Below are 26,031 nucleotides of genomic sequence, written 5' to 3'. Positions count from 1 at the left end.
CCGTCCTCCGGGGCCTTTTGGTTGATAATTCTCCAGCGCACTCCAGTACAGGACCTCTGGATTCTCAATCCGTCCTCCGGGGCCGTTTGATTGATAATTCTCTAGCGCACTCCAGTACAGGACCTCTGGATTCCCAATCCGTCCTCTGGGGCCGTTTGTTGATAATTCGCCACCAGCGCGATCCGGTGCAGAACCTTTTGAAAATTCCCATTCCACCCTCTGGGGTTGTCTGGTTGATAAGATCCACCTGCGCCATCCAGCGCAGAACCTCTGGAAGTTCCCATTCCATTTTCCGGGGTGTTCTGGTTGATAATCCTCCACCTGCACGATCCAATGCAGAACCTTTGGAAGTTCCTACTCCATCCTCCGGGGTCGTTTGGTTGATAAGCTCCACCTACGCAATCCGGTGGATTCCCACTCCACCCTCTGGGTCGTTGGTTGATATATCCCCACCGGCGTGGCCTACAACTTCCATAGGCAGTTTCTGAGAGGTAGACCTGCGTGCAAGCGGGTCAGAACAGAGCATTCTCCTCGGTCACCTGCGCACCCCCAAGGGTCCTGCTCAGACACACCCGTCCATCCCTGGAGAGATTCGGTCCGAGGGGGTGGAAGAGTGGGGGTGAAATCTGTGATTCGGGCTCTAACTCGAATCCGTTGCGATCTTCCAGAACGGCGTCCACAGTATCCAGCAGTTCTTGTCGTCTGCATTACCCCCTTCCTTAGGCGGAGTATTTGCACTACTACTGGATGCAGTATTACCTTGGATATTACCTCCCTCCATTGGGGTCTAGAACTAGAACTTTTCAGTGCCGGCAGTAGGCGTTCCCCCTTTTAGTAGGTGGCCGAATTGCATTTCCACTGGGGACAGTACTTACTCTATGCATTAGCCTCTTCCATAGATGGAGCTATGGCATTATCCCTGGTTCAGTGTTTACTGTATATCTTACCCCCTTACGTAGGTGGGATATTGATACGGGACACTCCTTATGCCTTGCCTTTTCTGTGAGAGGTGTACTCTCTACTTGGATTCAGTTCCTGCTAGATGCATTTCTGCATTGCCACCCTTCATGGTGGAGTACTTGCACTACCACTGAGTGCAGTGCTTGCCGCAAGCATTACCCCCTTTCATTAGTGGGATAATTGCAACATTGCCCCTTCCACAAGTGATTCACTACCGTGGGGAATGAGTACACATCTTGGATGTTGCACTTCAACTACGCCACGGCTATAGATACCTTACCTTTATCTACAAGTGGACCGTAGCGAGTATCTATACACGCTGGTGCCCTGTACTCTTCTTCTAATGGTATTTCGGTGCCGCCAGTGGATACTGTGGCTGTTTCCACGTTGTGTCCTTTTCCTTCGGTGCTGGTTTGGGGCATGAATATGACAACCTCTCTCCTCATGGTGTTGCCCAGCGTCACTCATGTGTCCTAGTGTCCCCAATCTTCGTGGTCCTCCACTGTTCCAATATGTTTCTTCAACAATATGTAGTGCGTGCACCATGGCACGTAATATTGTGATTACGTCCCAGCGAGTCTAGTGTCTCACTATATTCTCTATCCACCATTCCTGATGTGGGAAGTGGTTGTGCTGGCACTCTGCTTTAGCTTTGCAGCGTGTTCACCTCTGCTGGTGCGGATTTTACGCTGGTACTAGCATTTGCAGTTGCTGCAGTGTGGCATTCCCTCAGGTAGGGGTTCTACCCTGACGCTGGCTTGGCGGTTGTTCCTGTTCGACGCCCTTCCCAGGTGGAGTGTTTAAGGTTAGCTCTCCTTTCCTGAGACAGTATGATACCATGGCTTCTACCGGATTCCTCTAGTCTGCCCCTCAGTTTGTGCTGGCGGGCACGCTGCGGCTCCTACGGTACAGGGGTCCTGGAGTAGCCATTACATACTCTGGCTCCTCCTGCACTGCTCCTTCGTCAGGTGACGGATTCTTCTAACGCCGAATTCGGTGGCGTACGCTGCATGGTCTCCTCCTTGGGCGGAGTATGGCGCCGCCACTATCATCCGGTGGCTATTTCTGTGTAGTGCCAGTCTCGGATGGGGAATGGGCTTCTCTCTGCCCCCTTTTTCCTTCCATTTTTTTCCTGCTCTGGCTCAGGGTTCACGGTCACTCCGCGAACCTTGGTAGCTCCTAAGTTACTACTTCCCCTCATCTACACTGATGCAGGGTATTGGTTATGTGTTTTTTTTCTTCCAGTCTCGTTCCGGACCGACTGTTGGGCTGTGACGTTTTCCATATTCTCCTTCTACAGGTAAATCCTACCCATTGGACATGGGTGTACTACCCGTATCTGCAGCTACCTCTCAAGTCTTGACTAACTGCCATGTCAGTCCGATGGTAGTCATGCCTTTTCACTGCACATTCCGTGGCTAGACTACGAGACTCACCACGCCAGACTGAGTGGGGGTGCTGCCACGACTGTTGATGGAGTATAGTTCCTGGAACGGAACACCCCTTCTATTCTTCCTCCTCGAGGCAGGAGTTTTTTCTCATCTTGGTCGTGTCAAAATTTCCGTCGAGCAGCGTTGCTACACCGTCAATACACGGGCGCTGACGGAACTCCATCGCCGGTGATTCTCATATTGTCTCTACTTCTGCCTATCTAATGTATTGATTCTTTGGCTTGTGGTTGGACATGCCTCATTCAGGCAGCGCTTCCCTTTAGCAGGGGTGGATTTTGCGGTCCTGGGTTTTTAGTTTATCCCTTGGTTTCTTGATGGGTCAGGTTCGGCGCTTTCTATCCTTTTCCAGCGTCCTCTGACTCACCCGGGGCCCATAATAACCATCCTTCAGGGAATGGCACATGCGGTTCCTCCATACCGTCCTACTTTACCGCCTTGGGATCTGAACTTGGTCCTTTCAGCTCTCCGAGTTCTCCCCTTGTACCCTTGTCGGGAGATGTCACTCCAACTCCGGTCCTGGAATGTAGATTTTTCTTGGGGCTATCACATCCATCAGACGGTGTCCGGGTTGGGGCGCTCTCTTGCAGAGAACCTTCCTGGTTCTTCACAGGGATAAGCGGTTCTCCGGCCATTCCTTTCCCCGACGGTGGTCTCTGATTTCCATTTCAATGATGAAATTGTCCTTCCATCACGGTGTCCCTCCCCTTCACACCCCAGGGAAAGGGAGTTACGCCATTTGGACGTTGTCAAGGCTCTGACGATTTATTTGCCAGTTCCTTCCGGCGTACGGACCCCTCTTTTTTGTCATCCTAGAGGGTCCTCGCAAGGCATTGGCGGCCTCCAGGGTGGCAATTGCACGTCTGCAATTGCTGAAGCATACTGCACCCGGGGCAGGGTTCCGCCCTTCGGTGTCACGGCTCACTCCACCAGAGCGGTGGGCGCTCTTGGGCTTGGAGGATTCAAGGTTCGGTCGCGTAGTTGTGCAAGGTGGCTACTGTCCTCCTTACGCACATTCACAAAATTTTGGCAGGTGCATACTTATGCATCGGCGGGCGCTGCCTTGGGCCGCATGGTCTTGCAGGCAGCAGTTCTTAGTTGCCTGCAGGGGCGTTTACTTCATGGGTCTGTGGTTTTCCCTCCCTGTGGACTGCTCTCGGACGTCCCAAGGTCTCTGTGTCCCCCAAAGAATATGGGCGAGAAAACGAGATTTTTGTAAAACTTACCAGTAAAATCTCTTTCTCGCTCTTCATTGGGGGACACAGCACCCACCCAGTATTGTTGTTCGACCACAGTTGTGGCTGTTGCTGGTTAGAACCTAATTGGGTTCTTGGCATGGTTGGTGTTCCACGTTATTTCGTTGGTTTACTTGCTTCTCCTACTGCTTCTCACAAACTGAAGCTCTCTCTCCAGGCTGGAGGAGGTATAGCTGCCGGGGGAGGAGCTAATAGCTTTTACTAGTGTCAACGCCTCCTAGAGGACATAGCTAAAACCACGGTCTCTGTGTCCCCCAATGAAGAGCGAGAAAGAGATTTTACTGGTAAGTTTTACAAAAATCTAGTTTTATTCAACTGGTTTTCGGTGCACTGTGGGCAGGCAGTTTTCTGTCTTCCCCTTCACCAAGCATTTCTCAGGATTAGAGGACTAGATTTTCAAAAGAAAGGCATGGTTTTGTTTGGGGTGGAACCTATCCTACATGGCGCTATGCTTTCTTTGAATCAGATTTTGTGGGCGACCGCACCCTATAAAGGGGTGTTCCCATTACAAAGACTTCTCCCCTATCCACAGGATAAGGCCTCTTTCACACAAACGATACGGATTGTGTCAGGATGCGTTCAGGATGTGTTGCGTGAAACCCGCACCATTTCGCAAGCAAGTTTAGTCAGTTTTGTCTGCATTTGTGTTCAATGTTTGTTTTTTCTGCGCGAGTGCAATCTGTTTTGATGTGTTTTTCAAGCACGCAAAAAAAAAAAACCTGAAGGTTTACAAACAACATCTCCTAGCAACCATCAGTGAAAAACGCATTGCATCCGGATGCAATGCATTTTTCACTGAAGCCCCATTCACTTCTATGGGACCAGGGCTGCGTGAAAAACGCAGAATATAGAACACACTGCGATTCTCACACAACGCAGAAATGATGCGTGAAAAAAAGCTCATGCACACAGACCCATTGAAGTCAATGGGTCCGGATTCAGTGCGGGTGCTGTGTGTTCACGTCATGCATCGTACCCACGCAGAAAACTCGCTTGTGTGAAAGGGGCCTAAACCTCTAATTGGGAGAGGTCCGACCACTGGGGCTTCTGGTGGGGAGAGAATGGAGTGTGTGCTGTCGCTGCATTCAACTCTGTAAGTGCCGAATCAGATGGCCAAGGGCTCGTACTCTATCTCCAACAGCGTCATAGAGCGGAATGTGTGTCTACCACTCCATTCAGACTGGGAAACACTAGTCCTGTGATCAGTGGCGCACCAGTGATCGGGGGGATCAGACACTTGTCCCCTGTGGTGTGGATAGGGGTTGTGTCAGGTGTTACTTGTCATTGTAATTCTGGCTGCGATGATAATGATATTTGCTACTGAAGAGTTACCTGTACAGAATAGATAATCATGAACTATTATTAGGCCTAGTGGCCTCTGTGAAACCTGCAGGATTATTTACTTAAAAAAATGCAGATAGTGACATGGAATTTAAGGCTACTTTCACACTTGCAGCAGAGGATTCCGGCAGGCAGTTCCGTCGACGCAACTGCCTGCCGGATCCATCAAAATGTATGCAAACTGATGGCATTTGTCAGACGGATCAGGATCTGATCCGTCTGACAAATGCATTGAAATGCCAGATCAGTCTCTCCGGGGTCATCTGGAAATACGGATCCGGCATTTTATTTGCGGTCTGAGCATGCGCAGACCGCAATGCCGGATCCGTTTTGCTGGAACACTCGGGGCCGGATCCGGCATTAATGCATTTCAATGGGAAAAAATGCTGGATTCGGCATTCTGGCAAGTGTTCCGGAATTTTGGATGGAGATAAAACCGTGGCATGCTGCGGTATTATCTCCGTCCTGAAAAGGCAAAAAGACTGAACTGATGCATCCTGAACGGATTTCTCTCCTTTCAGAATGCATTAGGATAAAACTGATCAGTTCTTTCCCGGTATTGAGCCCCTAGGATGGAACTCAGTGCCGGAAAAGAATAACGCTAGTGTGAAAGTACCCTAAAAAAAAAAAGTGAAACAATAGGTCATTTTCTGATGACACATTCCCATTAATGGAGTCGGCTATTAGACAGGGGATGCTGGTAGTCAGACACCAACTGATCTGATATTGATAGTCTATGGGTCTTTTCAGCTTCAGTAGTTGTGTGGGGGTACAGATGATTATATTACCAGTGTTAACGGGTATTGATTATCTCTGACAGACTGGCACAAGAAATATGTAAAAACCCAATATCTATTGATTATTATGTGATAAATTATAGTGGGGAGGAATGGAGAATGCACTTGCTGTCCGATGGCCTAGAGGCCACTTTATGGATTGCAAAAGTAGATTGTCTGCAATTCTAGGTGATTCTATGTTGTTGTTTTTTTTTTTTATGTTTTTTTTTCAATTTACGGTTAGGGTAAGTTCAGATGAAGAGTCTCTTGGAAACTCTCCATGTGTTGCTCTGGGATTTTGCTGCAATTTAGCAAAATAACGCAGCACATTTGCAAATCACTGCATGACCTCCAGTCTGTATGTGAATGGAAGTTCATTGTACTGCACTAAAAATCTGCAACCCATCCTCCATGTCTAGGATTGGCCTTAGCCGTGTGGCTTACTGTGGTGCATACATACAGAGCATCCATGGTGAATGATGGCGAGCGTTCTCTGGCGTGACCCCGTTCTGGAGGACTCTAGTCACTGGATTTGAGGCGTTAGTAAGTTCATCCCATGTTTGTGGTTTTCATGTGCCCCTTCTTCTTTCAGGGTTACCTCTTCATCTCCGTGCTGGTGAACTCCAACAGTGAACTCATCCGCCTCATTAACAATGCCATCAAGAATGACCTGTCCAGCCGCAACCCCACGTTCATGGGACTGGCCTTGCACTGCATTGCCAATGTGGGGAGTCGAGAGATGGCGGAAGCCTTTGCTGGAGAGATTCCTAGGATACTTGTCGCAGGGTGAGTCCCTTAGATCTTCTTACTGGGGAGCGGTTAGGGTTTTTTCCGAGATTTTAATACTGATGACCTATAATACCTCATTTGAAATGCCCCGTTTTTGCACATTGCACAGTAATACTGTACTTTTTATAGTATAACCCTTTAAGCAGCATGTAATAAGAGAGAGAGGTCAAATCTGACCAAGGACTACACCTGCATGGATTTGTATGTTCTCCCCCTGTTTGGATGGGTTTCCTCCGGGTTCTCCGGTTTCCTTCCACACTACAAAGACATACTGATAGGGAACTTAGATTGTGAGCTCCACAGGGGACAATGAGGATATAGGGATAATGTATGTAAACGCTGCAGAATATGTCAGCGCTATATAAGGCTACTTTCACACTTGCGTTCGGGGCTCCGCTTGTGAGTTCCGTTTGAAGGCTCTCAAAAGCGGATCCGTACGGCCCTAATGCATTCTGAGTGGATGCGGATCCGCTCAGAATGCATCAGTCTGGCACCGTTTTTCCTCCGCTCCGCTCAGCAGGCTGACACCTGAACGCTGCTTGCAGCGTTCGGGTGTCCGCCTGGCCGTGCGGAGGCAAACGGATCCGTCCAGACTTACAATGTAAGTCAATGTGGACGGATCCGTTTGAAGTTGACACAATATGGCTCAATCTTCAAACGGATCCGTCCCCCATTGACTTTCAATGTAAAGTCAAAACGGATCCGTTTGCATTATCATGAACAAAAAAAAAAAAAAAAAATGTTTTTTTGTTCATGGTAATGCAAACGCATCCGTTCTGAACGGATCTAAGCGTTTGCATTATAGGTGCGGATCCGTCTGTGCAGATACCAGACGGATCCGCACCTAACGCAGGTGTGAAAGTAGCCTAAGTCAATAAAATAAATAAGGGTGAATTCACACAATGTGAATGATGTCTGTGTAGCATCCATTTTTTTTGCGGAACCGTTTTTTTCAATGGGGCCGTGGTTTGCATTTACAGCTAAGGCCTATTGCACACGACCGTATGGCTTTTTCAGTATTTTGCGGTTCGCAAAAAATACGCACGACGTCCGTGTGCATTGCGTTTTTTGCAGAACGGTACAGCTGTCCCCTGATAGAACAGTACTATGCTTGTCCATTATGCAGACAATAATAGGACATGTTCTATCTTTGTATGCATTCAGTTTCGGTTTTGCCGTACTTTCCATTTTTTGGGCGGACCCATTGAAATGAATGGTTCCATCTACGGACCGTGTACGTAACGCAAAAAACTGAATGTAAACGGGGGAAAAAAACAAAGTTTGTGTGCAAGAGGCTTAAGAATAGGACATGTTCTATCTTTGAACGTAAATACAGAAACGGAATGCATACGGAGTACATTCCGTTTTTTTGTGCACCCGTTGAAATGAAATGGGAAAAAAAAATAAACTTTGTGTGCAAGAGGCCTAGGAATAGGACATGTTCTATCTTTTATTGAATGGATATAATGATGCGAACAGCACACGGATGTCTTCCGCAAAAAAAAAAACAATGGATGCAACACGGACGTCATCCATATTTTTACAGACCGCAAAGTACATAGGGTTGTGTGACTGCACCTGAAGACCGACATTTTCTCATTAAACTTTGATGCAAAGTTGAATGAAGGTGTCAGTCAATGTAACCTGCAGGTGGCCTTTTGACTGTTTCAGTTGTCAAATATATGGGGTATAAGGTATTATTTTATGATCCAAGATTTACTTGTATGTGATGTACTTGTATGTGATGTACTTGTAAGTGATTTACTTGTATGTGATGTACTTGTATGTGATGTACTTGTAAGTGATTTACTTGTTAGTGATTTACTTGTAAGTGATTTACTTGTTAGTGATTTACTTGTATGTGATTTACTTGTATGTACCACATTGTGAGTTTTGTTTTTCCAGTGGATTAAAGGAGACCTTCCGGAAGACAAAGAGGCTCCTGTGCCAACCAAGAAAGTTTAGAGCTTTTGTAAAACAGAATAACCCTAAAGGGGTTATCCATCCGGACATGTGTGGCATATCTATAGGGTATGCCATAAATGTCCGATAGCTGCAGGTCCCACCTCTGGGACCCTCTCCTGTCTCAAGTTTAGCCATACCCTTCCCCTTCATCCACATCCTCTCCCATCACATGACAGACATATAACTATGGCCTTATGAAATTAGAGGTCCGCATCCTGGACTGCCATTCAGTTCTGTATTGTGTCAGGTGGATTCTTATTACCAAATACAAGCCAGGTAGATCGTACGTTCCATGTTGTATTTGTCTCGAATCCACGCTAGGACTTTTTAGGACAACGCTGCGTCTGCGGTCAGAAGGCGACACGTTTTCTGATTGTGTCAGTAATGCTGATGTTTCCGTACAGTTTATGTTGCTGCCGCAGTGTATTATATTGTACAACCACTAATAAATCACTAATGTGCCTGTTACACCCCATAGGGATACGATGGACAGTGTTAAACAGAGTGCTGCTCTTTGCCTGCTACGCCTCTATCGCACATCTCCAGATCTCGTCCTCACCAATGAGTGGACCTCTAGGGTGGTTCATCTTCTCAATGATCAGCATCTGGTAAGATTATTGTGATAATTGGCCACTTTTTTTTTTTTTTTTTTTTTTTTACCCCGTTGTGCACTTGTACGTGTAGTGTATGTCACAAATATTAAAGAGAACCCGTCCCCTCTCCTGACATATCTGTTTTAATAGCTCCATGCTTTCCCCATGTAATAACATTTCTGGAGCCTCTATTCTCATGGCTCCATGTTGTTGTGCTGTTCCTTTATTATTTCTACCAGAAGATATGAATGAATTGCTAGCAGTCTGCAGTAAGGGTACAGAGGGGTGTTTAACCAGTCGGTTATATATATTTTTATATAATGTATTTCAATGATGTCACAATGTGACGTGCAACACGGCGGTCACAAAAAATACGACTTGTATGGATTTTTCGCGACTTTCGCATTGCAACACCATTGAAATCCATTGTATGAAATGTAGCCGTACCCGGGCATTGGGGGGGGGGGGGGGCATTTTGAGAACCCCTTTTAAAGAAGATGTTATATGTATTTATTGTTATGTTTTATTTCCATTCCTGCCGTGCTTGTCAAAATAGAAACCTCCAATGGCGTCTGTTCACATACCTGAAGATTTCCCAGGGAGAGGCATCATTATCATAGATCTAGAATAGCTTTCAATAGCCATAGATTCTGGGGAAAGATATAAAAGGGGAACCCATCACATAAAGTGATAGTATATCCTAGTAATATACCGTCACTTTCTGATTGGTGGGGGTCCAGCTGCCAGGTCCACGCTCTTTCCTTCTCTAATCCAGAGAATAAAAGGGGCATCAGTGCTGGTTTATTCAAGGGAATGTGGCTGGCTGCAGACCGCTGGACAGCCGGTGGCAGGAAGCGCCGGTATGCATGGGTCTGCAACCCCTTCACTCTCTGTATTGGTTAGGGTCCCAACAGTCGACCTGACTGCCATATCCTAGCAATATGCCAACACTGTGAGATGATAAAACCAAGACTTTAAAGGCTAGAAGACTAAAACTAAATATGATGCGGTCTGGGTGTCTATATATTACGGTCACTAACTGGCTATTACCCAGGGTTTTCTTCATTGTCTTGTAGGGTGTAGTAACCGCGGCCACCAGTCTGATCACTACCTTGGCACAGAAGAATCCTGAGGAGTTCAAGACCTCCGTCTCCCTCGCAGTGTCCCGGCTGAGCAGGGTAACGACAAATCTCTTCTCATTGTTTGTTATGATGTCTGGGCTGATGAGGAACACGCAGCAACAATGGCTGACATCTGAGACTCTGCAGAGGAACTTCTTGGTGCCATCTTTGTAAACTTCCTTCAAATTGGCGCAGTGTTTGCTGTTTTACTTAACCCGGGCACTTCACATTTGCAAAACTTAGTAACTTTTCTGTTACTAATCAGGAGTTATCTAATATTTTTTCCCCCTTTCCCGTCTGATGCTAATTTCCGAATTCGGATTATTTCTTCTCACCACAGAGGCATCTTCTGCATTTTGGGCACCTAATAGGGTTGTCCCATGTGGACATTTATGGCGTATTGATAGGATGCAGCATAAATGTCTAATAGAAGCGGGACAGACCTCCAGGATCTGCTCCCATCTCAAGAACAGGGCACCGCCGTGAATGGAGAGCATCACCCACACGCACAGCTTTCTGCATTTACAGCTGTGGGACTTGTAAACATAGGCGGGCATTGAGTTGGCGATTTATGGAAGTCCCACGAAAAGCACGGCATGCTCTCCATTCATGGCAGGCCCCTTTCTTGAGATAGGAATGTGCTCCAGAGCAGATAGGATTGATATGCTGTAAATGTCCACTTGGGACAACCCCTTAAAGGGGATTTCTGGTCCTATAATATTGATGGCCCATCCTTTGGCTCTCAATATCAGATTGGTAAGAGTCTGACTGCTGGCACGTCAGATGACTGAAGGTGTCACAGCGTATTAGCGAGGGCCTATGTCCTCTTACAGCTAATTCCAAAATTCTGTGCCACCCAACTTGATATAAGCTTGAACTTTATTGAAAATATTGCATAAAACCAGTATTCACGGCATAACATAATACATGTTAGCAGCATGAAAAAACTCATGACTATCTGCTTGCCGCGTTTTGGGACACAACAACACTAACATGGCTACTAACTATATGATAACTAAGGCCTGATTTAGATGGCAGGAATTTCCATCCGCATAGCACACGGAGCCATTAAAATGCTACAATTCTGGGGGGGGGGGGGGGGGGGGGAGGTATTGGGATTTTATACTGATCAATGTATGACAGTGTACAATTGTGATAAATGTCATTCTGTACGTGTTGTGTACTTGTACATTTGCCATAATTGTGATTGTTGTATACTTTCATTTTTATTCTCATATGAAAAACAATAAATAAGATCTGAATAAAAAAAAATGCTGCAATTCGCACTTGAGTTTTTGTTGTCACGGACCCTGCAGCATTCACGCCAATGACTTGCTGCAGCGGTGATGTGTCACTGGGTCACGTGCCGTTCGGCGGACACAACACTGCTGTGGCCAGTCATTGGCTGCAGCGGCACACGTGACTTCTGTCCACTCTGCAAGCTGACAAGCCGGGAACGGGAGAACGGCCAACCCAAAAGTGCTGGAACTGTGAGAGGACGAGAAGGTATTCTACCCCCCAACCGGTCTGCTGCTGAAAATGGTTTCAAACCTGAAGAACCTTTTACGTTGACAATTGTGCCGCACTTCAGCTGCATCTTTTAAGTATAAATGGATCATCGCGCTCACATTTTCTCACTTCATGTATGTGTTTTCACAGATTGTCACATCGGCCTCCACAGATCTTCAGGATTATACGTACTATTTTGTTCCCGCTCCCTGGCTGTCTGTGAAATTGCTAAGGCTGTTACAGTGTTACCCTCCCCCAGGTAAGAACTAGTGTTGATTTTGCTGCCCAAGATAGCAGCAGTATCCTATTAATTGGATGTGAGACATTTCTGCGAGCCAGACACCGCTTTATTGTTTTCTGCAGACAGAAAACAATACCAGGTCTTCTTCTCTCCAAAATTCCTTTATAGGGGGGTTGTCCACCAAAAAAATAAAGAAATTACATAACGGCTGGGGAATTAATTCCTCGCTTTATGAAAGTTCTGTCATTCCAGCATCGCGGCTCCTGATTCAACAGGTGGTGATGACATGCTATTGCTATTTATGTGACTGCTGCAGCCAGTACCTGGCCTCAGCAGGTAACATGTGCAAAAACTGTAGGTGATGGCTCAGCCTCTGCAGTGATGGGCTGTTCTTGCACATTTGACAGCTGAGGCTAATGATTGGCAGTAGCAGTCATGTGAATCGCAATGGGAAATCCATGGCACAGGAGCTGCGGGATTTTCAGAACGTGAGAGGTTTATTTTTTATATATATAATATATACAATATTTTTTTACAGACTGCAACGTTTGAGGCTTTTCCAATTAAGTCCCTATTCAGATACCCTTTTAGGGAGTTCTGACCAGATGATTGGAGGGGAGGGGGGGGGGGGGGGGGGGATGTCTACCATTTAAGTTTCTTGTTCTCAGCGGTCGCACCGCCACAGCTCTAAGTAGTTCATCTGCCCTGTGGATAGACGATAACGTCTTCTTACCGGAATACCCCTTTTTGTGCATCTCTAGTTGTAGGGACAAATACCAGTGCTCAATCATTATGGTCTGGGCCGTGAGACCCCTTCTAATCACTATGAAGTGAGAAGGCTGTGGTAAGTTTGTGTTGACTTATATCAGTCCATGCAGAAGTCTGCATAGTCCTACTTCATACAATGAAGCATGTGTACATATGAATCCTTTCACACGAGCGACTTTTCTGTGCGGGTGCAATGTTTGAAGTGAACGCATAGCACCCGCACTGAATCCTGACCCATTCATTTCTATGGGTCTGCGTACATGAGCATTGTTTTTCACGCATCGTCTCTGCGTTATCTGAAAATCGCAGCTTGTTCTATAATCTGTGTTTTTCACGCAGCCCTGGTCCCATGAAAAACGCTTTGCATCCGAATGCAATCCGGATGCAAAGCGTTTTTTACTGATGGTTGCCAGAAGATGTTGTTTGTAATTCTTCCGTTTTTTTTCACGCGTGTGAAAAACGCATCAAAACTGATAGCAAAAAAAAATAAAAAATGAAACCCTGAACGCAGTCGCAGACAAAACTGACTGCACCAGCGTGCAAAACCATCAGTTTTTCCGTGAACAGATCCGGACACAATCCGTGTAGTTCGTGTGAAAGAGGCCCATGGATTGCAGTCTGGAGCGAAACCTTGCCACGTTTTACCAAAAAAATGCAGAAGTTGAAGGGAATATTTAATTTAGTTTTCGGACTACACGTCTCGTCTGTGACCTCTAAATATTTATTAAGCGCAATGTACAATATTTTCTTATATCTTTGTTTTCTGAAAACTCATCTGACCCGTCATCTGCTTATTGTCTGATCTGCTCTTTGTGTATATTGTAGACACTCCAAAGATTTGGCTCTGCAAGCTGCGTGTGATTGCAGAGTAGTCCTCCCTCTGCTTTTAAAAAGATATGCCGGTTTTAATGATTACATTTATTCGTTTAGATATTAGGCAGTTTACCATTTTTCAATATACATGTATGTAAAATTTTGCTCACAGACCTTTATTATATCAGCACAATAGCCTCTCTCTCTCTCTCTAAAGAAAAAATAATGGGACTGCCCAGTTTAGTCCTGTAAAATGCATCTGTAGAAGATTTGAATAGGACCAAAGATGGTGTCCGTCATGTGACCCTCAAGCCTGTCATGTGACCTCTGGCATTCAGTTACCTGTCCAGATATCTAAGAGGTGAATAGTAATTTGAGGCATACAGGGAGTGCAGAATTATTAGGCAAGTTGTATTTTTGAGGATTAATTTTATTATTGAACAACAACCATGTTCTCAATGAACCCAAAAAACTCATTAATATCAAAGCTGAATATTTTTGGAAGTAGTTTTTAGTTTGTTTTTAGTTTTAGCTATTTTAGGGGGATATCTGTGTGTGCAGGTGACTATTACTGTGCATAATTATTAGGCAACTTAACAAAAAACAAATATATACCCATTTCAATTATTTATTTTTACCAGTGAAACCAATATAACATCTCAACATTCACAAATATACATTTCTGACATTCAAAAACAAAACAAAAACAAATCAGTGACCAATATAGCCACCTTTCTTTGCAAGGACACTCAAAAGCCTGCCATCCATGGATTCTGTCAGTGTTTTGATCTGTTCACCATCAACATTGCGTGCAGCAGCAACCACAGCCTCCCAGACACTGTTCAGAGAGGTGTACTGTTTTCCTTCCTTGTAAATCTCACATTTGATGATGGACCACAGGTTCTCAATGGGGTTCAGATCAGGTGAACAAGGAGGCCATGTCATTAGATTTTCTTCTTTTATACCCTTTCTTGCCAGCCACGCTGTGGAGTACTTGGACGCGTGTGATGGAGCATTGTCCTGCATGAAAATCATGTTTTTCTTGAAGGATGCAGACTTCTTCCTGTACCACTGCTTGAAGAAGGTGTCTTCCAGAAACTGGCAGTAGGACTGGGAGTTGAGCTTGACTCCATCCTCAACCCGAAAAGGCCCCACAAGCTCATCTTTGATGATACCAGCCCAAACCAGTACTCCACCTCCACCTTGCTGGCACTGAGTCGGACTGGAGCTCTCTGCCCTTTACCAATCCAGCCACGGGCCCATCCATCTGGCCCATCAAGACTCACTCTCATTTCATCAGTCCATAAAACCTTAGAAAAATCAGTCTTGAGATGTTTCTTGGCCCAGTCTTGACGTTTCAGCTTGTGTGTCTTGTTCAGTGGTGGTCGTCTTTCAGCCTTTCTTACCTTGGCCATGTCTCTGAGTATTGCACACCTTGTGCTTTTGGGCACTCCAGTGATGTTGCAGCTCTGAAATATGGCCAAACTGGTGGCAAGTGGCATCTTGGCAGCTGCACGCTTGACTTTTCTCAGTTCATGGGCAGTTATTTTGCGCCTTGGTTTTTCCACACGCTTCTTGCGACCCTGTTGACTATTTTGAATGAAACGCTTGATTGTTCGATGATCACGCTTCAGAAGTTTTGCAATTTTAAGAGTGCTGCATCCCCCTGCAAGATATCTCACTATTTTTGACTTTTCTGAGCCTGTCAAGTCCTTCTTTTGACCCATTTTGCCAAAGGAAAGGAAGTTGCCTAATAATTATGCACACCTAATATAGGGTGTTGATGTCATTAGACCACACCCCTTCTCATTACAGAGATGCACATCACCTAATATGCTGAATTGGTAGTAGGCTTTCGAGCCTATACAGCTTGGAGTAAGACAACATGCATAAAGAGGATGATGTGGTCAAAATACTCATTTGCCTAATAATTCTGCACGCAGTGTATATATACCATTTTATTGCCTGCAGAGTCTGCTCATGTCTGTCAGTGTAGAAAAACATCTAACATTGTTCTCCTTGTCTCCCCTGTATGTTTGTAACTTTTCTTTTTTTTCCATTTAAATTTATTAACAACATGACCACATCACCTAGAGACAGGCAGCCTTGTAAACACACATACAGTGAATAGTTACCATATATTAACCGCAAAGGACCATTAGTCCTATGTAGTTATCCCATGGAAGTGTCCTGTACGCTGACCCGGCACATATGTCATGCAAGACTGTTACTTACTAAATGTCTATGGGGTGTCAGTGTGACGGCATCGCAGAGTGGTACACAGGACTGACTGAATCATAGGCTATATTATTCTGCTGTGAAGCTAGGGGGTCAACAACCTGATATAAAAAAAGGTATGTAAGCAAAATTTTAAATACATGTTTATTTAAAATTTTTATTATTTTCTATTATATAAACAAATAAAAACAGAATACCCCTTAACTGTTACCTTTGGAGGATGTGAACATACACTATACATCGTACAGGCCTTGTGTGTGATTCCTTGGTATAGATCTGTTTTCTATAAGCTGCAGTGGGTCCAACAATGGAGCGTGACAGCTGCGGGGAATTCATATTCCCTTAAAGGGAACCTGTGACCCCCAAAATGCTACACAGTCTAGATGCAGCATATTTTAGAGCAGAAGGGGCTGGAAGATCGATGTATAGTTTTATGGGAAAAGATTCAGTAAAACTTTTTCATTTAAGCTCCTTCTCATTCTGAGTTTTGAAGTCAAGAAGGTGGTCCTATCGGTGATTGACAGTGAGTCCCTCTATAACTGTGTGTATTATTGTGAGATCGGAAGTTCGGGGAAAAATAGACTTAACACGACTTAAAGAGTTTACAAAACTATGATAAAAGATATAGATAGATATATATATATATATATATATATATATATATATATATATATATATATATATATATATACACACACACACACACAAAGATAAAGTAACAGTCACCGAGAGTCGTCAACAAATGGGCAGGCTCCATCGACCAGTGCCCAACATGGCACTCGGCCAACACCCATATGATACAAAGAGAGCTGATGGTAGCAAGACGTCTTGCCCTGATGATGGAGCTGAGCTGGTGTAAAGTAGGACTGGAATAGTTGCCCTTAGCAACCAGTCAGATTCCACCTTTCATTTTGGACAGCTCCTTTGTTCTACTTTACACCAGTTTGATAAATGACCCCCTAAGTGTTTACTACTCTCCTAGCCCCACCTAAAGGTCAGTACGCATGTACAAATACCTCATACTGCAGAAATGTGGCCAGGTATAGACATCCCTAAATAACTTTATGATGTTAAAGGGGAAGAACCTTGCTTTACACTGTGTATACAGAGATAGCTGTCAATCACTGATAGGACCGCCTCCTTGACTTCAAAGCTCAGAATGAGCAGCAGAATGAATGAAATTCGAGTTGTAAGGAATATTTTACCATAAAACTATAGGTCAGTCTGCTCAGCTCCTCCTGTTCTATAACATGCTGCAGTTCAAACACCAAGTTCAATGTGATAGATTCACCTTTAAGGCAATACAAGCTTTCATAGGCTCTGTTCACACTGCAGTTTGGAAATAGTTTCTCTACACTCTGTAACATTGTAACTCTGGTGCTTGTGAAGTGTACAATTCCAGTTAATGGGGGTATATTAGAAAATTGACAGCTATGCAGTTCCTAACTGTATACAGGTAAGGTGCACTTCAGAAAGGGTTTCAGATGAAAGACACATTATGATGTATAGATTTTCTATGCTTAAATGCCTGATCCCTCAGATGAAACCCAACCATGAAGGTGTCCAATCCTTTTATCAGAGAAGTGGCCATATGAACACCCCCTGGCTGCATGTTACCAGATCAGTGCCTATCTGACCTCCAGTACCACCACCATTCAGCAGTTCGATGCGGTCATGGCGCTCAGATATACAGCACCATCAGGTTAGCTCTGAGACCTCTCCTTTTCCGGAGAGTTGTCCACTTCTCCAGTTAGACACTGGCATACCATAAATATCTTTCATGGAGAAATCCCTGAAAGTGATGGTATTTTACTGCTTCGTATGTAATTCATAGAAGCAAGTCTCTTCCATAACTCCAGCTAACCTGCTCAGAGCTAACATGGTGCCGAAGATGACGCTTCTTAGTATTGATTGTGTATGATGGATGTTAAGTGATGCTGACACACAACTGCCTTGCAGAGGACCCTGCCGTCCGAGGACGCCTGACTGAATGCTTGGAGACCATTCTAAATAAGGCCCAGGAACCTCCAAAATCCAAGAAGGTTCAGCACTCAAATGCCAAGAATGCTGTGCTGTTTGAGGCCATCAGCCTTATCATCTACCATGACAGGTAAATCCAGGTTTTGGGTAAACTTTTACTTGATTGTTTAGTTCACAGATGACAATTCAGCATTTCGTAGGCTCAGTATACCGCTCCTACCATTGACAAGAATATACAACATTCCCTTTGGCCATCACCAAATTATTGAAATCAATAATAATATATTGAAATCAATATCATTTGAGTTTTTAAGAGAAGAGCAGATCCCACCCTCCACATTGACGTGGTCTAGATATTGTACATTAGGGCTTACTGGAGGATGACAACAGCATTTACAGAGTGAGAGGTTGATGAGGACGACCTTACTCCATAGCAGTCAACCTCTCTTGTAGCTTTAAATGCCACCTGCATTCAGGTCTTTCCAATTCTGCAGCTCCGAAGGGAGATTTCAGCACTACAGACTACCAGGCCATCATTACACATAGCCCATGTGTCTCTTCTGTCCTGCTCTCCAGTGAGCCCAATCTGCTGGTCCGGGCATGCAATCAGCTGGGCCAGTTCCTGCAGCATCGGGAGACCAACCTGCGCTACCTGGCATTGGAGAGCATGTGTACCTTGGCTAGTTCGGAGTTCTCGCACGAAGCTGTCAAGACCCATATTGAAACTGTAATCAATGCACTAAAGGTGAGTGGGCAATAGATCTGTCATTATTCTGCTGTGTATGGATCAGGAAAATCTGACATTTATATATCTGTATAGCACAGTAAAGACCCACCTACAGAAGGCAGGCTACATTATAATGCAGTGTTCCCCATTCAGTTGGTTTGGAGTCTTCACATGGCTCTGTGGCCTTCTGCAACCATGCCACGAGGGGATGTTACTGCATTACCACATGTTAGCCCAGTTTTGTCAGCATCTGTATGCTAAAGGGTTGGGTTTTTACTATGTTTTCTTTTGTTAGGTGCCCTTTAAAGGGGTTTTGTCACTTCAGCAAATAGCTTTTATCGTGTAGAGAAGGTTAGTACAAGGCACTTACTAATGTATTGTGATTGTCCATATTGCTTCCTTTGCTGGCCGGATTCATTTTTCCATCACATTATACACTGCTCGTTTCCAGGGTTTACGACCACTGCCTATGTGCGCTCCCACAGTCCCGGCCACCAGAGAGGCCGGCGCATTTTTTTTATAGTGTGCAAGCACGGCCACCACTGCTGGATTGCAGGGTGGTCGTAGCCAGCAGTGTATTAGTGATGGAAAAATGAATCAAGCCAGCAAAGGTATGGACAATCACAATACATTAGTAAGTGCCTTGTATTCACTTTCTCTACATGATAAATGCCATTTGCTGAAGTGAGACAACCCCTTTAATATGGGTACAGGTTTTATAAACTAAAAAATGATGACTGAACGTTATCTTTCAAGTAAATTAGAAGCAGATATGATAGTTAAGGGGGTATTCCCATCTGGACAGGATATGCTATAAATGTCTGATAGGTGCAAGTCCCACCACTGAGAACTGCTCCTACCTAGAGAACAGGGCCCATCTCCTGCCACTGTAAATGGAGAGGTGGTCAGGCATGCATATTCACTTCTATGGGAAATCCCAAAATTGGCGAGTTCACCGCCGGACCCTATTGACTATAATGGGAATCGGACACTTTCCAGCAAAATGCCAGCTTTTGTTAGAACAAAAAAAATGTTGTAGGCAATGGTTTTAGTTTGGTCAAAAAAACAGCAATTATGCCGGAAAGCTGCCGGATCCCATTATAGTCAGCAGCAGTATCTGGCTAGGCCTGATCCAGAGAACTCGGGCAGGCTGCATCCATGTAGCGCTAGTGTGACCCTAACCTTACCTGACTATAGAACTCCTATAGAAGTGAATGCAGAGAGCTGCACATGTGTTGCCACCTCTCCATTAACGGCAGTGTGAAACGGGGCCCCATGCTCGAGATACGAGCAGATCCCAGATGTCGGACCCACACCTTTTGGATATTTTTGGCATATCCTAGTTCCTACTTGGGTTTTTTAAAGGGTGTCTTACACTGGGATTAATCATCAGTCTTTTACTCTACAGACAGAAAGGGACGTTAGTGTGCGGCAGCGAGCGGTGGATCTCCTCTATGCCATGTGTGACCGGAGCAACGCCCAGCAGATTGTAGCTGAGATGCTGAACTACTTGGAGACCGCCGATTACTCCATTCGGGAGGAGATTGTGAGTGACCCTGTGTGACACTACTCAATTGAATGGGGTGTGTTCTGTTAATGTGTAATCAAACACCTTTCAGGTGGGAGTGCAAGACCTAAAATTAGTTTCCATTGCAGGTGTTAAAGGTGGCAATTCTAGCAGAGAAGTATGCTGTGGATTACACGTGGTATGTGGACACTATCCTCAACCTCATTCGTATAGCAGGGGACTATGTAAGTGAAGAGGTCTGGTACAGAGTGATCCAGATTGTCATCAACAGAGATGATGTGCAGGGTTATGCAGCCAAGACTGTCTTTGAGGTGAGACATATCAATGGGTGTTTACAACCGGAGTTGTACAAATTATTTCAAGGTCCTGGGTAATGGCTTTTCTACTTTTTGCTTCTTGGCTGTACTCCATTAAACCACCGCTATGATTATAGGGGTTGTCCCACCATATCACGTATCACCTATCAACAGGATAGGTAATAAGTATCTGATTGGTGGAGCTCTGACTGCGCGGACACGCAATGATCATGAGTGGTGAATGGAAGGACTGTCTCGCAGAGGAACTGTCGCTCCATGTTACCCTATGGTACTGCTGAAAGTGAAGCTGAATATATTGCTATATCTCTGGCAGTCCCATAGAAATTAAACACTTTGAGTCCTTGGAACCACATAACATATCACATAATCTTTCAGCGCTGAAGATCATTTGGGTTTATATTTTCCTCCAGTTGGGGAGGTGATCCTTCTCAGTCAGCAGCTCTGGCAGAAATCCTACCACAGGACAGGACATACAGTACTTTCTTTCAAAGAGAAGTGGGCACATTTGTACCCACCAGGATGGTTCCATTAGGACAATGTTACACAACCTGTTGGTCTCCAGCTGTTGCAAAACTACAATTTCATCATGCCCTGGCAGCCTGAGGCTATCAGGGCATGATGGGAGTTGTAGTTTTGAAGTGGCTGGAGAGCACTGCTTTAGGGTCCCATGTCAATATTCTGATTCAAAGGTGTCTGTCATAATGACCTATTCTCCTTTCTACCCACTTGAAGCTGTTCTGAACTGAAACAGAGTCATCCTCTGCCTGTTTTTTTTTTAAAAGGGTTTTCTAAGATTTTAATACTGATGAACCATCCTGTGGATAGCTCATCAATACCTGATCAGTGGGGGTCCAACACCCAGAACCTCCGCCGATTAGCTGTTTGGGAAGGCCATGGCCTTCTATGTATTCGCCAAACACAGCTCCGTACATTGTATAGTGGATGTGCTTGGTATCGCAGCTCAGCCCCATTCACTTCAATTGGGTTGAGCTGCGTCTAGGCCATGTGACTGATGAACATGTCATCATTTGGCCTAGGGAAAGCAGCGAGAGGGCCGCAACGCTACTGAGCGCGCCGGTGCCTGCTCAAACAGCTGATCGACGGGGGTCCTGGGTGTCGGACTCCCACTGATCACACACTGATGACCTATCCATTAGTATTAAAGGGGTTTTCTGGGATTTTGATACTGGTGACCTATTCTCAGGATAGGTCATCAGTATCTGATCAGTGTGGGTCTAACACCTGGGACCTCTGCCGATCAGCTGTTTGAGAAGCCACCTGTGCTCCTGTGAGTGCCGCAGCCTTCTCTTTGCTTACCAAGCACAGCGCCATACATTGTGTAGTGGCTGTGCTTGGTATCATGCTCTGCCCATTGAAGTGAATGGGGCTGAGCTGTGATACCAAGCACTGCCACTATACAATGTATGGCGCTGTGCTTGGTAAGCTGTAAAAAGGCTGTGACACTCGCAGGAGGACAGGTGCCTTCTCAAACAGCTGATCGGCAGAGGTCCCAGGTGTTGGACCCACACTGATCAGATACTGATGACCTATCCAGATGATGGTTTATCAGTATGAAAATCCCAGAAAACCCATTTAAAATCTCTGAAAGCAGCTTTTACTGTGTTGGAATAAACCTAAAGGTATGTTCACACATTGCTGATTTGTTGTAGAAATTCCTTATTGTGTATGGGGTTGTTTCTGCAAACATCATTCAGATGAATGGAAGTTGTCGAAACATCTGCGATAAATCTACTGCATGTGAATATGCCCTAAGAGAGTGCACATTTTGTATAACTGGAGTGTATTAGTGCATTCACTCATTCATATAGGTTTTCTTGTCATTTTCAGGCTTTGCAGGCTCCTGCCTGCCACGAAAATTTGGTCAAGGTCGGAGGGTATATTTTGGGCGAGTTTGGAAACCTTATTGCTGGTGATCCACGATCTAGGTTTGTAGCACTACATGGCTTCCCTTACATGTGACTTGTGGGCCTTCGATCATTAGCTGTAGATACTGCACAACACTGACCAGGCATGTTCCAGCATCATTTATCTTTGGTACAGAGTCAAAATCCCATCACTGATTGATTTCATGTCCAGGGTCGTACAACGGGCTCTTTAGGCTTTGACTCTGGTCAGTGGTCTTACTAGACATTTTATATAAAAGTCTACCTAAAGTTACAAATTAACTTTAGTGAAACCTATTCTAAATGTGACAAAATAAATTTTTGTATTATGCTTTATTTTTTATATTTTTTTACTTTTCTTAGCAAAATAGATGCCTGAAGTTCAGGTGCCTATTGCTTTAAGCTAGATAGGTCATCAGTATCTGATCGGGGGGAGTCCGACACCCGGGACCTCCGCTGATCAGCTGTTTGAGAAGACAGCAGCACTCCTGTGAGCACCGCAGCCTTCTCTCTGCTTTCCCTAGGCCATACGACGTTGCGTTCATCCATCACGTGGCCTAAGAGCAGCTCAGCCCCTTTGAAGTGAATGGGGCTGAGTGCGATACCAAGCACAGCCGTTATACAATGTACGGCGCTGTGGTGCTACTGCAAATTCCGGTGCCTGCTCAAACAGCTGGTCGGCGGGTGTCAGACCCCCACAATCAGATACCGATGAACTATTAGAAATCCCTTTAATGCGTACCTATTGTTCCAGTACAGTACATGAGTAGTGATGCTATTTCTTACCATATTGTCATCTGCATCATGTACTTGTCGGCAGCTTTCCCCACTTACAGGCTCCTCGTGTACTGGAGATGTGCACTGTCTGCTACGATCTTTCCCCGCACTCAACAGCACTGCAGCTTTGCCCACTGTTCTGAGCCTGGTTGTAATGAACAACTTAGGCTTAGTTCACACTTCAGTTATTTGGTCAGTTATTTCATTCAGTTATTGTGAGCAAAACGCAGGTGTGGGTAAAAAACACAGAACAGGAGGAACTCTTTCCATTGTCTCTGAGTAGGCTTCACTATTGGTTTTGGCTTTCAATAACCAATGGAAATAACTGATCAAATAACTGATGTGTGAACTGGGCCTAAAGCATGTTCTTCCAGTCTGTTCTGTCATCAATTATTTGCTCCTTTATGAGACATGAGAACAGACAGCCTCATACACCACTACCCCTATCCTCAGATGCAGCAGCAGTGTGTTTGTCTACACCAGGGATTCTCAACCTGCGGCCCTCCAGCTGTTGTAAAACTACAACTCCCACCATGCCCTGCTGTAGATGGAGGCTGTCCGGGAATGATGGGAGTTGTAGTTTAGTTTTGCAACAGCTGGAGGGCCGCAGGTTGAGCATGCCTGGTCTACACTGACAAGATGCAGTGCTGCTCTCAATACTGGTGTAAGAAAGTCTAAGGGGGTCATTTACTACCGGCCCTTTGCCAGTTTTGGGCGTAAAAAAAAAGTCTCAAACTCAGTTTTGTGACTTTGTAAACTCCTATGTAACAAAGTTTTGTGGAATGGGTGTTTTTACCCCATCCTCGCCACTTGGGAGTCATTGCCACTGGGGAGGCATCGGCCCCAACAAATTTGGAGTAGTTTTTACACCAGGCGCATGGACAGCCGAAAATGCGCACGCCTAGTCATAGAATATGTGCATCCTCTGGCAGCGCTGGGGGGAAAACAAAGGCCACAGTAAAATACTGGTCTTTGAAAAGTTTTAATTCACAGTAAGTGGCTGCATTGTACAAAAAAACTGTTTTCATCTGTATTGGATGCATATTTTTTTTTTGCACATATTCCATGAAATCATAAAATAACCAGTCCTCTATTGTCACGTGCATCTATAATATGGATCAAATACTGATCCAAATCAAATTGTTCAGATCCATATAACAGATGAGATTACATTGGGTCTCCATTGACTTCTATGGGGAATTGTTAGCTGCAAATCGGTAACAAGTAATGCAGGATGGAAGATGATGCGTTCAGCAGAACTGTGTGATCTGTATGCGGAACTATTCATTTCAATGGGGCATGTCTGTTCCGAAAAAATAAAAATAAAAAAGCACGTCTTATTCTTGTCTGTTTTGTGGATGAGGACAGGCATTGTTACAATGAATCCGCAAAAAAAACAAAAAACAGATGCAACAGGGGTGTCATTTTTTTTTTTTTTGCGCATCCTTGTTTTGTGGACTGCAAAATACATATGGTCATGTGCATGAGCCCTTAAGGAATTGTGTTTTGCATTGCTGTTACTAGTATTTGTACATTATGTAATGTTTCTTTTGTTTGCGGCGGTAAGCAGGTAGATTCATGCATAATGCTGATCTGTAAAGAAGCGCTAATCCTTGCTCTTGTCTCTGCAGCCCCCTCATCCAGTTTAATTTGCTGCACTCCAAGTTTCACCTATGCAGTGTCCCCACTCGAGCACTGCTCCTCTCAGCCTATATCAAGTTTATCAACCTGTTTTCTGAAATTAAGCCCACTATCCAGGACGTGCTCCGAAGCGACAGCCAGCTCAGGAACGCCGACGTGGAGCTTCAGCAACGAGCTGTCGAATATCTGCGGCTGAGCTCCATAGCTAGCAACGACATCTTGGTATGTTATGTAAAGGGTTGGGGAACAGGTTGTAGCTGATACTTCCCTCAGTCCACAGTAATGACTCCCGTTTCAGGCTACAGTTTTGGAGGAGATGCCGCCATTCCCGGAGAGAGAGTCCTCCATCCTGGCTAAGTTAAAGAAGAAGAAGGGTCCTATTACAGTCACTGACTTGGAAGACACTAAGAAGGAGAAGAACAGCTCGGACGTAAATGGGGGCACTGAGCCCGCCCCTGTTAGCTCAGCGGTATGTCACTGTGTCTGCAGGAAAATAATCTGTATTCTGTTTGTTGAAGTCAATCTAATCTCATGGTTGTGGATGCTTCTCCAGCCAGAAGGTTCAAATAATGGTGGGAGATGTGATCAGGAGGGCGGGATGTCTGGTCGCCTATGCATCCTTAAAGCACTTGGGTCCTCTGCTGCAAAGCTTCTTTGCAGGACAGGATCCGTCTGCTCCCCTGGCTGTGACAGGGAGGTAGTGGCAATCATAACCGCAGGTATGCTTTACCTAAAAGGTGTACCCGATTATAACAGATCGCAGTACAGCTGATGCAGCAAAACAGGCTAGACGGGTGTTACTTATACCTTTCTGCTATTAATCTGTGTACTGTACATTTCCAGTTTACCTTATCTTATTGAACTGCAGCCTCTTTCATCCATGAACGTGTTTGAAGAACATCTTGTGTGCACAGTCCGCCCCCGTCCATTATCTCTCCTGGCACCCCTTACACCTTGCAGCCAGTACCCATCTTCTGCAGCGAGCCATCCTGCACCACATGTCTCATTCTCATTCCAGGTTCTCTTTTCATAGTAGGAATGGATTGTGATACTAAATACGCCTTTCAGGCTTTTTGAAAAGTTGTTTGCCTGTTTTGAGGATAGAATTTATGCCAAACCATTCTTTGTGCCTGTGTGACTGCAGTCCATGCATTTTGGTTTTGCTTTCTGCTTCTGATATTCCAAATTAAATGCACGTTTTCTAATTCTGTCTCGTAATATGCTTTCCTTCATGGAAACCTGCCAGCTTACTGAGAGAAGACCCTGTCCGTGAAGGCTTACCTTCTACAAGGGATGGGGGAGTGAAAATGTCGGTGAGGGAAGTAGCCCGTATGGTAGT

The 26,031-nt window shown here is 45.0% G+C and overlaps 1 protein-coding gene across 2 annotated transcripts in view; it reads left to right on the top strand.

The window, feature by feature from the left end:
* Nucleotides 1–26,031, top strand: part of AP2A2 (adaptor related protein complex 2 subunit alpha 2) — a 96,110-nt gene that overhangs the window by 53,409 nt on the left and 16,670 nt on the right. For both annotated transcript variants that reach the window (XM_040410431.1, XM_040410430.1), the window contains exons 4-14: nt 6,374–6,567; nt 9,014–9,143; nt 10,205–10,306; nt 11,909–12,017; nt 17,778–17,928; nt 18,375–18,543; nt 19,934–20,071; nt 20,182–20,364; nt 22,219–22,316; nt 24,683–24,914; nt 24,991–25,161. In XM_040410431.1, the coding sequence (XP_040266365.1) occupies nt 6,374–6,567; nt 9,014–9,143; nt 10,205–10,306; nt 11,909–12,017; nt 17,778–17,928; nt 18,375–18,543; nt 19,934–20,071; nt 20,182–20,364; nt 22,219–22,316; nt 24,683–24,914; nt 24,991–25,161 (1,677 nt within the window). The remainder of the gene's footprint in view (nt 1–6,373; nt 6,568–9,013; nt 9,144–10,204; nt 10,307–11,908; nt 12,018–17,777; nt 17,929–18,374; nt 18,544–19,933; nt 20,072–20,181; nt 20,365–22,218; nt 22,317–24,682; nt 24,915–24,990; nt 25,162–26,031) is intronic.

This window comes from Bufo bufo, chromosome 10 (assembly GCF_905171765.1).
Source record: "Bufo bufo chromosome 10, aBufBuf1.1, whole genome shotgun sequence".
NCBI lineage: Eukaryota > Metazoa > Chordata > Amphibia > Anura > Bufonidae > Bufo > Bufo bufo.
This window is presented reverse-complemented; position numbering and strand designations above follow the sequence as displayed.